This window comes from Patella vulgata, chromosome 2 (assembly GCF_932274485.2).
Source record: "Patella vulgata chromosome 2, xgPatVulg1.2, whole genome shotgun sequence".
NCBI lineage: Eukaryota > Metazoa > Mollusca > Gastropoda > Patellidae > Patella > Patella vulgata.
This window is the reverse complement of record NC_065880.2, coordinates 69,591,243-69,606,690: the sequence shown is the minus strand read 5'-3', so window position 1 is coordinate 69,606,690 and position 15,448 is coordinate 69,591,243. Positions and strand designations below refer to the sequence as shown.

Genomic DNA, 15,448 nt, shown 5'->3' with positions numbered 1-15,448 from the left:
GGTCCTATGATTTGCTCTTGTGTGCCCAGAATTAAACTAGGCCATTATTTTGTTAGTGAGGGTTAACATCGCAGACAAATGTTTTCTTAGAAACTTGCCAGAAGAGCCTGTTGTGATTGAGAGTCTAGTCCAGTGTAGGGCAGGTATTGGAGGATGAAAAGGGTAATTTGTAGCCACTATTCCTGGAGTTAAAAAGTGCAGTAATGCCTTCAAGAAACAGTGTCAACTAATGTGTTATAATAAGAAGATAATAAAATCATAACATTATAAAACTGTATTTCAAAACATGATTTTATAACCTGATCTATCAACAATAGTTTCTTTATAAAATCATATTTAATATAACATATACAATGAAATTTACAATAAAGCCACTTGACATTTATAATAAAATAAATAAAATGATGGTGTGCATATTTATACTTCTAAATGAATGTCAACAAGAAACACAAGCGGAAATGGGTTTTGATTCACTGTAGCTTACTTGTAATTAGAATCAGAAGTAGAAAATATATATAATGCCCTTAAAATACACTCGATTTGAACTGCATACATGCAACAATAATGATAATTAGTGAGTAGGGCATTTCAAATGGGGTTTAATGTCCACTCAACAAAACTAGGTTATTTAAGGACTAACATAGTACAATTTTATTTCAATGATTCACTTGCATGTAGGAAGTCTTTAGCAGTGGAAGGAACCAGAGAAAATCCATGATGTCAGGCAGACGAGCCTACTCATTATCAGGTACAAAATGCGTGATCAAACCACACCAATTGACTCAATGACTGACCTTATGATCTAAAATGAACATTAGGCACCACTCCTATTTCAAACTACACTACTATTTGTACTTGTTACATCTGATTTTCTCCTCTGTCAATTGTGGACAAAAGAAACTGAAGTGTGAAATGGAATGACTTCAAATGAATTATATTATTAGTCATTTATTTTACAATCACAATATACATTTATGCAGGTAGGTCTTACTGTATAATATTTAAAACAGGATTTATTTCAATCAATCAACTGATTATTATGACAAACAATGTCTATTTATTTAAAACTATTAGGATTAATGTCACACTAAGCTGGCTTAAATTTTGTAAATTTTGAATGCATAGATTACATAATTATTCCAATACTATTTGTTTATATCATAATAACAATTGTCTGAATCTGAAGGCGTGATACCAGTACAGAAATACCATCAATGAAAGCAGATTGTCCTTAATATTTATGAATGGAAAAATGGGTCTCTGCTCTTCTATCACCATGATAAAGATATGAATTACAAATGAATATAATTGTACATACATATAAATATACATGTACTTACAAAAAAAACAAGGAAAATTGTATACATTTCATTTTAATTTTCACTTCTGAAATCATCCAACCGTTGACCCATGTAATAGTGATGGACAGATTCATATTTTAGATTTTATAGACTAGTTTCTCTGGTTTAGATGATCATTTCTTCACTACCTCAAGCAATTACATAACATCTGAGAGACTGAGTTCTGCATTAGCATACCATATCTGTCATATAGTAGCTATGGGGATAATATATGCTGTAATCATTATTACTTTATAAATAAAATTTCACTTCAAATTCTCAATGCACAGAAAGCAAGACATTGTTTAACATTATTTAACATATATATTATTAAAAAAAATTCAACCACCTATTGTTTTCATGTATTCAAACAGTATATTTAACATCATTCAAATTGTAATTAAAGCTGCTCATCATCATTTGCAATTTTTTCGGACAATATCTAATTTTTCACAGCTTAATCCACACTACAATCAATAATCTATCATTTAATAAAGGAAAGAAAATCCAAATATCAATGGTAGATAACCCCCTGCTTGAATTCAGTCTGATTGAAAAAGAGGCCAATCAAAATATTTTAGCGAAGGTTATTTGGCTTGTTTTGACCATATTAAGCCTGGGACAGACAAGCATATTTTTTTGCCTGATCGCACTGATTTAAATTCAGCAGCAATTTTTTTTATGAACGATCATGAACGGCTAGATGTAGCGATCGTCTGGAGAGCGTGGCCCACTCCACGAGTAAATTACGTCGATATCATGTGATCTCAATGATGTCTCCGATTGGCTCAACAATGTATGCTGAACATGGACAGATGAGCGGGTGAATGGTTCACCAAGCAGAATAATTGTTGCCGTGAACGGCACACAGGCGATTTTTTAGAACAATTTTTATAATCGGCACAATTGGGTGAGAAAATACGCTCGTCTGCCCTAGACTTTATGTTATCCCATCTCTAGAGGGTGCCAAATTTTGACCAATTTTCAATTTATTATATCTTTGTAAACACAGAACAGAATTGAATATTTTTTCACTGATATTCCTCTTAGTGATTCAATTTATACAAGTTTGCAAAGGTCAAAATATCCCTAAAATGACAATCAGCGACTTTAAAAGATTAGGCCATTTCGCAATATTAAGGCTTGTGACATACATCTTATTCTGTAACTTGAGTTACCTGACTTTGTTGTACAATATGTTAACTGAATGATGACTGATGATAGCAATGATCAGTTATCTGTTATTGCAATTATTCAATACATCCAGACTACTGACACATCTTTCAACTTGCAAAATTTTTGATAACAAAGTCAGGTAATACAGCACGACATATAGACTACCAGTCGTTGAGATCTTAGTAATAATGTCATGTTTATTCTGTTTTTTCTAAAGCATTAAGACGTTCTATTAATGGTGGATGGGAATAATGCCATGTTGAGAATAACCAGTCTGATATAGGAAATCCCAAGTTGTCTTTATTCAGTTTAATCAATGCTGATCGCAGAGCTGTAGCTCTCTGTAATTTCTTGGCAAAAGCATCTGCTTGAAATTCAAATTTCCTACTTAAAGCTGTCATACAGAATGACAAAATCTGAAAAGAAAAAAAAAATGTTTTGATATTTTTGTGAATCCAGTAGAGTAGTGCTAACATAAATATTTGAAAATTGTAATTCAAATTGTTTTTCTGGGACAAACCAAATGATTTATCAGTGCATTTCTGACCCAGTCCTATGGACCCAAGGAACATTTAAAGTATGTTGGAACAAATTTGTTGAAATAATTCAAGTTAAGTTTCAAGTTTCTTAATTTGCACATTAAAAGCTGTAAAATGCTTACAGCTGCATGAGAAACAGGAACTATATGTTCACCTTAAAAGCAGATAAATAGCAAAATGAATGTTATAAAAACCTACCTCATTATAAGGTGAGAAAACAAACTGGAATATGATTAGTAGACCAATCAATGTTGGTTGTGTATTAAAGCCAAAAGCTGTAAACAGTTCTTTACGATTGATTAACATAGCAAACATCATAAAACATAGAAATGTATTCACCTGAAAAGAAAATTGCAAGATTATGTTTCATATGAGATTTTTACATTATGAATTTATTTCAAATTGTCATATAAATTGCATCAGTATGTTTTCTGATGTTTTATTTACAATGAACACTTGGTTCATGTAAATAATCACTACCCTAGTTTCTGGGAAAAAAAATGAAATAAGTGATATAATTCATATCGATATATGCCTGTACAGTCTGAAGCTATTGTTTCAGTTCTCCAGAGTCTCTGTATCGTAAGACTGAATACTAGTACTTGGGGGAGCCCCAGCTACTTATGTTACTTGAGCAGTTTGGGGCAATCTCAGCAACCAAAGCGTTAAAGAGGGAAAAAAATTAATTTTTTAAAAACTCTTTACATGAATATGCTTCAAATATTCAGAAAAGATCAATTTACCTGGCTAATAACAAGATTTTTAAGAACATGATTTAGTTTCCAATGTCCTAATTCATGAGATAAAACAGCCAAAACTTCTTCATTATTACAACCAACTTTCTTCCTATCTTTAGCTTCCGTCTTCTCTTCATCATCTTTTGTTGTTTTATCATCTTCTGATTTCTCTGTAACTTCATCTCCCTTGGCTTTATCTTCTGACTATCAACAGAATATTATTTATCATTTTCTTTTAATACAATGAATTCATAATTCGATCAGCCATTAAATGTATATCACAATAATGTATGGACATTTGTTCAAACTAGTGTTCTAGATAAATTCTATGAAATAAAGATGTTGATTTAACTACCAATAATGTGAATGAGTATCTTTAAAATTCTAAGAACTTGTTAAATATTATTAATGCTTATTGTAATTATCAAATTGCTTGATTAAAGTAATAATCACAGATTGATAACAACACTCTAAATGATACAAAAACATAGCAGAAGGCAAACATTGTTATGGTAGACCAAGGTTTTGGCCATCAACGGTAAGGCTACCAAGGCTAAATAGGTATTAAATGGTGCTATTACTAGAGAGCGAGAAAGAAATGTGGTTTAATATCCACTCAACATAAACCAGACTAACATACAGTACAATTTTATTTCAGTGAAGACACAGAGAAAACCCACAAAGTTAAGCGTGACCTCCACGCCTTTTCACATAGAAGCTTTGAAACGAAACCACACCACTTGACTCAATAACAGATATTATGATCGAAAGATAACGTCTTAGGCCACTCGACCACCCAACTCCCTCCTGGTGCTATAAGGAGCTAACTGGATGTAGCGAGAGACTAGCCTTATGAAATAGAACATGCTTGAATAAGAAAACAAGAAGAAATTCGTCTACGGATTCGACAAATGGCATCACAGATTCATGAGACAATCTCACAGACAAATCTCATTGTTTAAACCCCCTCTTTTAGGTTTTGTCAGAGATTGATTGTGGTTTACTATTCATACCTCTTCTTTAATACTATCATCTGTTTCTTTCTTTTCTGTTTCATCTGTTTTCTTATCATCATCAGGAAGAGTGAAATCTTCTAACAAAGTATCAAATAATACAATTCTTTTATTCTTAAAAAATCCATAAAAATAAGCATTACTGTGAGAAGATCTCTTCGAACCTGGAATAAGAAAATTATACATACATTATGCAAGAGCTAAATCTGTTGCAGGTCTTTCTTTATGCCTGAAATGTTATCTAAATTATTAATTAGACATTAATTAACTTATCCAGACCTTAATCAACTCTCGATGCCATCGTTAGCATGCGATTTTTGGAAATCGTAAAAATGGATAATCGAGACATTGTTTTTTATTGTACCGACTTTAGTAATGATGATCGATGATAGGCCTAAAATTGAATCGCTAATATCTCGGTTCAGAATGGAGCAATTTAACTGAAATTTTCAGCGTATTGTATCTATTTGTTTTTAACTATTATAGTGATAGTGAGAACTGTCAATTCTTTATCTAATCTCCCATAATGCCCCCTCAATATCTTAATACAAGAAGTTGAGCTTGTGGTTCATATCTCAAATAAAACTTTTATCAATGATGAGAAAGTTTGGTTTAATATGAGTAGTTTCATTACGGTGTTCTGTTTAAAAGATGTTTCCCACAATTCCCTCCAACACTAGAGTAAAGCACGATTAAACAAGCCATTTCACTGAATAATCTACCACTCTAAACAGGTTATTTGAAAATTCTTCCTGATCCAACTTTTGTAAAGACAAATTCAATGAAATTTGTTCTATGAAAAACCCCAAATGGAAATAGGATCTGTGTCTTAATCAGATTTTAAAGCAGGGTATGTGAAAAAAAACTTGCTAAGATTAATATTAATCTTTTACTGTTCTAACAAATTGTTATAATCTCATGTTTCCTCATCAGTTTGGTTAGTTTGGGACCAACACTTTACTGATTAATATAATAGGATTTTTCAGTGACAACCATGGGTCATAAAAGATAATTGCTTTAAATGTAAATTTAGACATTTTGGGGTATTAATTTGTTTTTCTAAAAAGTATATTTTGACATGGCCTTATTTGGTTTTCTGGCCTTAGTTAATTTCTCTCAATCTGATTAATACATACCATCAACAACGTAAAGTTTCTTTAAAGGGAAGTTTATACTTTCAGCTAACTTTTCGATATTCCTTCGTAATTCTCCATCAGGTAAAGGTGTAAATTTATCAAACAGTGGTGCTATATAATCAGCATAGATTGTCACTAATAACTGTAATAAAATATAAATTTATCAAACAGTGGTGCTATATAATCAGCATAGATTGTCACTAATAACTGTGATAAAATATAAATCTATCAAACAGTGGTGCTATATAATCAGCATAGATTGTCACTGCAATAAATATATCAAATAGTGGTGCTATATAATCAGCATAGATTGTCACTGCAATAAAATATAAATGACAAGAGTTGATATCTACATAGTTGCAATCCTTATAAATTCAAAATAAAAAACATTCTAGAAAAGGTGACACAATATACTCCTTAAGATATCATATATAATTGGATTTCTGTTTCAATTACTTGTACCAATATATTTTGAAACACACAGTAACCTATTTAAAGTCCCTGATTGTCATTTGAGGGTTTTTTCTGTGATATCACTTCTGTGGAAGCAGACATTAAATAAAGCTATTTCACACACACTTGAGGGATTTTTAATCTCTTGTAAATTACAATATTGTGAAAGTTGAATCTCTAAATGGAATAAGGTTAAATGTTGTTCCGTTTACCAAGATATTAAGAAGAATTGAAAATTTGTCAACATTCATCATCCTCTGTCAACGATATAAACAGGATATTGTTAAAACAAGCCAATACCATCTATAATCTCTGCTAAAATATTTTAAGCTGATTGAATTCAAGCCGAGAGATTATCTTGTGTGGATATCTTGATTTAGTTTTCTGTATGGAAATAGATTTTAGTGTGGATAAAGCCGGGAAAAATGTGATCAATGGAAATAACCATCAGTGGCTTTATCACCAATATTAAATAGATGTAAACATGTGTTTTTACATACCAGTGACATAACTAGGGTAAACAGCCACACATATATAAAGAAATAATCTCCTCCAATTTTAATAATATATAATAATGAGGCTGTAATTGGTAAAGCTATACACTGCATAACAACAATCTTCTTTATCTGGTCTTTGAAGAAAAATCCCAATGTCTGGAATAAGTAAATTGGAAAATAAATTCCATTAACTGAGGTTTCTGAACCTAATTAAAATGTAAAAGAAGCATTTTCTCTTGTACAAAATTCTGGGGGGAATTCACTTCACAGCACATACCAAATGACATTTTGTCAGATCTCAGAGAAAAAAAGACATGTATATGAAATTAATTTGTACATAAAGGTGGCAACAAGCGTGATAAGAACTGTATCCAACCACGGTATAAAGATTTAATCCAGAAAGCCCTTGATTAACTTTTCATCCATCCTACCCAACGATATCATCAGGATCCATTCTTTCCTGCGTTGTAACAGGAATTCTTCCCCCACCCTCTCTTTAACATACTTTTAGTATGGAGTTTTAACCTTGTGGCAATCTTGGGAGTTAAATATATTCTACATAGATAGATAGTTGGTATGTTACTAATTTGACTTCATTACAGTAAAATATTTTTACATTGTACACAAGAATTTCACTAATGCATGTTGTAGGTAAAACGTGTTGAAATACACATATGCACATAACCCTGTATTCAGCTATTAATTAGCATGCATTCAAAAATTGATTATTTATAGGCATGAAATATCAAGAAATTCTAAATTCAAATAGTTTCCAGGGAAAATGAAGAATTTCCAGAGAAAAAAACACTTAATGTGTCAAAAAAAAGGGTTGTTAAATTATCTCTTTTCGTTAACAGATTTATACACCCCAAACAAAAGAGAGAAAGTCATTTTGAGACTAACATAAAGTTCAATTTCATTTCAGTAATTTGCTTGCATGCAGGGGTCTTTAGCTGAGGGAGGAAAATGGAGGACTTGGAGATAACCCATAAGGTTGGATAGGCGACCTTACTCCTTGTCACATACAAGCGGGGAATTTAAACTCTGCCACTTGACTCAATGACAGACATCTTTATCTGACATGCACATGTTAAACCATTCAGCCACGGAAATGCCCCTCAGGAAATACATGTAAAAGTGACCCATGGATGAAGGCAGAGAGATATTACCCACCCTTAGGGATATATTTATATAGCTGTAGTATAATTACCTGTTTGTTAAAGCCATGTTTTTCTTCTATAACAAATGTACTATACAGGGACCAGGGTAATGATGTCACAACAGAAAATAAAGTTGCTAGTAATGTAAATACTATTGATTGAGTAATCTGCAAAATCAAGCAATAAATTAATTACAAAACATGAGATGTTATCTTCTTTATAGAACTGGTTGTTATTTGGACTATAACTGGTCCTAAGCTGGTTTCAAATTCTACAGCAGTACATAATTAAAGATCTTTTTGGTTAATAACACACACGTCTTTCGATTTTGGTCATTCCATGTTGTAAAAAGTTTACATATAAAACCCAATGTTCATGAAATATCTGTCCTGCCGGATTATGACAAATCATACAGTCTATTCTTTTCCAAACTCTTACAGTTATACAAATGTATGTGTTATGTACATACTACATCCACAGAAAATAATACTGGTACCCAAATTCCAATCCAAAAATATTACAGGATTCAAAACCACATAATTGTTAAAAACATAGAAGTTATTTGTTCTTTTCAAATGTACAGTTTAAATTGATTAGTCATATACTTTACTTACCTCATATTCTGGACCATAATCATATCTTGCCAAAATTTTACCAGATTTCGTCCACAGCCAAGGTAGTCCACCAATTAATAATATAAACTAAATTATTGAAATTAAAATATGTTTTGAGATCATTTTACAAGAGAACACAATCAAATCATGAAATGAAATGCGGTTTAACCTCCGACTCAAACAAATCATAGTACAGAGTAGTATTAAAAAAAATAACAATTTTTAACATTAAAAATGTTCTTTCTATAGATAACCAATTTTATCACTCAATTCTACAGTAGATATCGCTTGAGTGATTACTTTCATATGCTACTAATAAATGAAATCTTCTACTCATCTTTTGTTTTGTTTTTTTACATTAAATATCACCTTGTGTTGATATTTTTTGATATCAAAATTGACTCGTAGGAGATTTTCTATTTGTGTTCCACTATCAACACAGCAAGTCAAAAATTAAACCAAATTAACATAAGTAAACAAGCTGACTTCCACTTAACCTTTCAGAACAAAAATTTAATCTTGTCCCATCTCTAATGAAATTAACACATCACATCAACTCTGTTCAATAATTTACATATAGCTCTGCTTAAACTTGAATCTTGTATGTTCAATGGTTTACAAAATATATACTTTTGTATCTTTTTAGATACTTATAAGTTCTTTCTTTACAGTACACACAAAAAAAAAAAATTAAAACACCAAACTGACAGATAAAAGCTTAAATAAGGAGGTTAAGACAATTCACAATCCAAACCCTTATTTGGAAAGCATATTATTTTACTTAATTCTTCAAATCAATGTTGTTTAACTTTATGGTCTTTACAAGTTTATATTGGTTCCTATTGATTTCACAATGCAACATTTTTTGTACAAGTCAAAACTACATTCAACAGATCAACATATATGAACAGCTGTGACAGTGTAAGCCCTCTGGGCAGTTGACTTGATGGGATATGTATCATGGAATGCTCTGTGAATTTATCTGACATGCTTTAAAAATATCAATGAATCTCTGGAAAATATGAATTTCTGTGTCTGACATAATGACACCAGTTGTATTGGGCATTAGTTTGATAATGCCAAAATTTGAGCCTGACCTTGCTAGTGATGAGATGCCAAGACTTAGTTCAATTTTGACAGCTAAATATAGGACACTGACTTTCTTATCTATTATCACACTTACAGTAGACTCAATCTGTGAATACAAGTTCGACCAAAACCCAAAATTACTCTTATCTAACCCATACAATCTGGCTTTTTCAAATGTTTCTTGGTCTAAGACTTTCTCTAATTCATTAGGTACAACTGTTGCTGTTCTGTAAATCTTTCTCTAAAACAAAAATAAAGTATGGTAAATTATTGGCTACAGAAAAAGGGGTCTATTGTCTGAACCATCGTAAATTTTAAACGGATTTCTTCGATTATGATTATGATCAAACTACTTATCTTTGGTTATTGTAAACTAACCTGTGTGTTTGAAATCAACTCCTGTTAAATAAAATCCATTGCACAATTTAATATCCCAAAGAATAAAAAAGTTCTCTTTTGAAAAAATTGACGTATTTTCTTGTATTTTTGACTGAGTTCAAGACAACATATGGCTTTTCTCCCGTGTTGGACGAAACCATTGAATCTGTTGCGGGGTATGACAGAGATTTTGACAACCACGTGTTGCAATCACAACAAAGCTTTCTCATTTCGATCGTTTGAGTTTGGGCAACAAAAAATATCAACTGAAGACAGTTTTGACTGTATTGTGATATGGTGCAATATATATTCTTTATCAATTATTTTTTTTTTTAATTTATTGTAAATAATACTTAAATCACACCATAGCCCCCTACTTTCAATAGAAGGCTTAATCTCGCTTTAACTACATACACCTTATCAGATGTTGTAAAACTCATAGTCGTTGCTTCAGGAACATGCATATAGCCCCATAATTTTAAATACCCTGTACATGTACGTTAATCATGTATATATCAGATTAAAGATATTCATGGGTAAAATTTAAGACCCGTAAAACGAATGTCATTGTTTTTGTGTCGTATTTGTGTTCAAAAGAAAATTCATTCGCCCGACTCTAATAAAAAATATGATTAAACAAAATATTTCAAAAGGTAAAAGCTATAATCTTTGCAGAGATTTTACTAGAATGTTAAAGATAGTAACAAAATAAAGGAATACGGGCAGTTATGTGTGTGAACGCCCAAACTCAATGCCGAGCCGGGATTACACAAAACTTGAATTGTCGTAAAAGTACCACAAACCGTGACATCTTGTAACCCCTTTATACAAAATGATCTCTCCCGAAGAGTGACGTAATCAGCTTCCATTTTGGTATTTCTCCATGTCAAAAGTTTGTGAGAATTCAATTTTTCAAGAGATAACTTTTTTATTCGTTGGGATATTAAATTGTGCAATGGATTTTAATTAACGGGAGTTGATTTCAAACACACAGGTAAGTTTATAATAACCAAAGTTAAACATACATTATGCAAGAGCAAAATCGGCCTATTGCAGGTCTTTCTTTAGGCCTGAAATGTTATAAAAACCATTAATTAGACATTAATTAACTTATCCAGACCATAATCAGCTCTCGATGTCAAGGCTTGCCTGCGATATTTGTTGGATTGCAGTCCAATTTGCTGCAAAACTTTCCTTCGTGATTAACAATTAAATGGATAATCAAGACTATTAGTTCTGTCATATCGGCTTCAGTAATGATGATCGAGGCTAAGCGGAACTTTCATCCGCTTGGTTCTTGTGACATAGTGGATCAATTTGACTGAAATTTTCAGCAAGTTGCCTTTACATTATGTAGTTTTTAACTATTATAGTGAGAACTGCCAACTCGTTATCTAATCTCCCATAATGTATCTTTAAGTATTTTTTAACAGCGTGTTGTTTTGCTCGTACTGGTTCTATCGAGGTAAGCAAGGTCTTATTTTCTCACTAAGGTGTTCATTTATATTGTTCAGGCAGGCACGGGGACTGACACGCGACGTTTAGCAGTAAAAAGTTGCCCAGTAAGATTGACTGGGGCAGATCTCAGTTTCGACAAGGATTCAATAGAACTATTAGAAGAGTTCCTGCGTACGGTACAGGCCGAGTGAAATGAGACCTACGTTCAGAGCTGAACTAGGAATTCAGGAGATTCGGAGGATATTGTGTTTGTCCGTCTTCATTAGCTCGGTTGGTACACAAATGCAGGATATTAAATCCCATTTCCTTTTCAGCATTCCATGGCTTAAACATTAGGTGGCTACGACTACGTATTGCCCGACTGAGCCGGTGAGGTCTTGCGAGTTTTCAGGCATTGCAGACTGCTGTTGAGACATTGACGGGCAGTTTAACAGAAGTGGTTACCTGTCGATAAGATAAATACGTCTCCCATCCATAAACGATCCATAGAAAAACTAATACCGATCGAAATATTTCAACATCACTAATTTCCATTATGTCAATATGGTAATAAACAAAATATGTGATTATAAATGATGATAAAACAATTTTTGCACTTCCACGCTCGCCTGCAGAGTTATCAACAGGGGCAGATAACTATGTTTATTATTGCTCGATTTACCAGTAGTAAAAATGTAAAACGGAAAAAGAAAAAAAAAAGAAGAAAATTAAAAGATAAAATAGGCCTACAGATTGCCAAACAATGAAATATACTCCCAAAAAACTTTTTATTAGGACCGAAATTTATGAATAATAATAATTGTCACAATATTTTAGTTGTCGGCAAAACAACTAATCACCGCCGAAATTAACTTATAAACACCAGAATATACTTACTAACACCGGAATTCACTGGAAATCACTTCGAAGATATCAGAATTCGCCCGCAAGAGCTTCGAACTATTTATTTATATTTTGCATTACTTAGAAACACTGAAAATCCCGAAATTCACTTCGAAAACATATAAACACCGGATTTCACTAATATTTTGCATCAATATAAATCACCTACAATCACCGGAATTCACTTAGAAAACATATAAACACCGGAATTCACTTTCAAATAATAAATTACTTTAAAACAAAGAAAATCACCGGAATTCACTTTGAAAACATATAAACACCGGAGTTCACTGTCAAAATATCGGATTGGAACTTAAGACCTTCCTATTTACAAATAGTTGCATTAATAATAAATTACTTCAAACCACCGGAATTCATTTTGAGAAAATCGGAATTCGCCCACAAGACAATTGTATTTACTTATATTTTGCATTAATATTAATACTATAGAAGTAAAATAAATAAAACGACATTTTCAGGTGGTCAACTAAATGTAGTTGCCTCCCTTATTTAACAGTTCCCTTAAAATGGCACCTCCTTAAAGGGACAATAACACTCTTGATGGCCTGACAGCTCCAGTAAATAAATATTAGCCTTATGCTAAGTATTAGATGTTTAAGTGTCCTACCAGTTGTGTAAATTATCCATTACATCCTATTTTACTTGTCCAGAGGGTTCGAAAATATTTTTAAATCCAAGTCACATTTGAAAAGGTTTACGTTAGGCTTTTCAAATGATTTAGTTGAATTTTTCCAATTTTTTTAAATTAGGTGTGTTAAGATGAAATTTGTATCATCAATTAATTGGAATACTGTAAAATAGTACAATTTGTTGACCAGAATAAAAATTGGGACATATTATTCTGTTACAACAAGAGTGGTATTGAGCCTTTAAGGGAGAGAGAGAGAGAGAGAGAGAGAGAGAGACGTACACGCGACCCGACTCCTCAGTAGAGTCGCCTAACCAACCTCGTGGGTTTTCTCCGGGCCCTCCTCCCCCCCACTCATGCTAAAGACCCCTATACGCGCAAGCGAATTGTTGAAATAAAATCGAACCATGTGTTAGTCCCTAAATGACCTAGTTTGTTTCTCTCTCTCTCTCTCTCTCTCTCTCTCTCTCTCTTGTCTATTTCAAGATTCCAAAAAATAGAGCCACACGCCCTTTTAAAAATGGAATTAATTACAATATTTACGGACATATTAAGCTCTGAAAGTGGCTGTTCTTAGGAGCATAAAATCTCTACTGAAAAGAAAAGTCTCGAGAGAGCCAACAGACCCACCCGTTTTGATTATATTAGATGGTTGAAAATGCATAATGCTTACTCTCACGCAATCTGATTAAAACACAGATCCAATTTTCGTTTTTATAGTTCAACATTTCGATTTTACTTGTCTTTACTACATTTGGATCTGGAACACTGATCGATATGATAATATATCAGTGATCTGGAAGCGTTGTAATTTAACTCGTGCTCTGCTTGAAATTGGGGGTCAGCCAATCAAATGGTCTGTCGAATCGAGCGTTTGACCTTTTTTGCGCGGAACTGTGGGTAGACATTAGCGGCACACTCGGCAAACCTCGGCAGATTCCGGTGTCGGGGTTTGCAGAATGATTAGCGGCAATAGAAATCAAAACAAAGCAAAAGTAGATAAAAAATATATGGCGGTCGCTAATTGCATGGTTAATCGAATGACTGACGTAATCGGGTCAAATGTCGCTTGCTTGGTACCTGACGTCATAGAACGTGAACTCCCACTATAACTTGTGAGTTAGACCTTGTTCCAACTAAATTCCTCCTGGATTACGTGAGTGTGCTTCTCCCAGTCATTACGTGTATCATTAATAAAAGCTTGGAATGTGGCGTTGTTCCCCAAAGTCTCAAAGAAACAGTTGTTAAGCCTCTTTTAAAGGAACCTGATCGTGATGTTTCCTCTCTATCAAACTACCACCCTGTCTCCAATTTATCTTTTGTTTCTAATATACTGGAGAAGGCTGTAAAATATCAACTTATGGGCCATCTGATTCATCATGATCTTATGGATGAATTCCAATGAGCATATCGTGTTGGACACAGCACTGAAAAAAATGATATAAGAATGTCTGTGGATGCTGGAAGTATCTCCACATTGGTCCCCTTGGACTTATCCGCAGCTTTCAACACGATCAATCATGACAGGCTGCATGGGTGGCTTAAATATGACTTTGCTCTAGATGGTATGATATTAAATTGGTTTGATTCATACCTTACTAATAGACGCCAATCTGTTCTAGTAGATAAAATGAAATAAGACGACAAGATTCAGTTAAACTGTGGAGTTCCACAAGGATCAGTCCTTGAACATGTCCTTTTTGTGATGTATACTAAGAATTTTGGACAGCTAATCGATAAACATGGTCTAGCAGATGATACACAGCTGATTGCAAATTACTCCATTTCAAAAACTATTCCATCCCCTAATTATTCTGAAATCAAATTGTGTACATGTGACATTAAAGATTGGATGACAAGAAACATGTTGAAATTAAATTACAATAAAACACAATGTATCTTAATTATTTGGTCCAAATGATGTGGTTGTAGGAGATGCAATAATTGCACCATCAGGCACTGTGAAAAATTTAGGGTCCAATCTAAGCATATTACCGAAATTTGTGGAAAATGCCGTTTTCAGCCCAGGAACATTGGCCATATAAGACTCTTAATTAGCCAGGAAGCAGCTGCTATACTTGTATGTTCTTTGGTATTCTCAAGGATTGACTGCTGTAACAGCTTGTTAGCTGAAACATCTAGTGCCTATATTAAAAAATCTTCAACTTGTGCAAAATACTGTAGCTCTAAGTGTTACTAGTTTATCAAAATACTCTCATATAACTTATGTTCTGAAATCACTCCATTGGCTGCCAATAAATGAAAGAACCATATTTAAAAAAATCCTGTCCTTGACTTATCAGTGTGTGAATGGCTTAGCTCCAAAA

General features: G+C 32.9%; 1 protein-coding gene across 1 annotated transcript; it reads right to left on the bottom strand.

The window, feature by feature from the left end:
- Positions 1 to 259: 259 nt before the first annotated feature.
- LOC126811931 (CAAX prenyl protease 1 homolog) lies at positions 260 to 12,213 on the bottom strand. The gene is made up of 10 exons (XM_050537993.2): positions 12,035 to 12,213; positions 9,849 to 9,995; positions 8,666 to 8,752; positions 8,102 to 8,218; positions 6,895 to 7,047; positions 5,942 to 6,083; positions 4,806 to 4,969; positions 3,799 to 3,996; positions 3,254 to 3,394; positions 260 to 2,932 (listed from the first exon to the last, which is right to left on the bottom strand). Exons 1-10 carry the CDS (start codon positions 12,122 to 12,124, stop codon positions 2,714 to 2,716), a joined length of 1,458 nt encoding a protein of 485 aa, XP_050393950.1. The 5' UTR covers positions 12,125 to 12,213; the 3' UTR covers positions 260 to 2,713.
- Positions 12,214 to 15,448: the final 3,235 nt, after the last annotated feature.

Coding starts and splice junctions, on each gene's coding strand:
- LOC126811931 (XM_050537993.2), bottom strand. CDS start 12,124: ATGGAAATTAGTGATGTTGAAATATTTCGATCGGTATTAGTTTTTCTA. Junction 7,048..8,101: donor AACATGGCTTTAACAAACAG/GTAATTATACTA, acceptor TACTTATTCCAG/ACATTGGGATTTTTCTTCAA. Junction 3,997..4,805: donor ATGATAGTATTAAAGAAGAG/GTATGAATAGTA, acceptor TTCTGTTGATAG/TCAGAAGATAAAGCCAAGGG.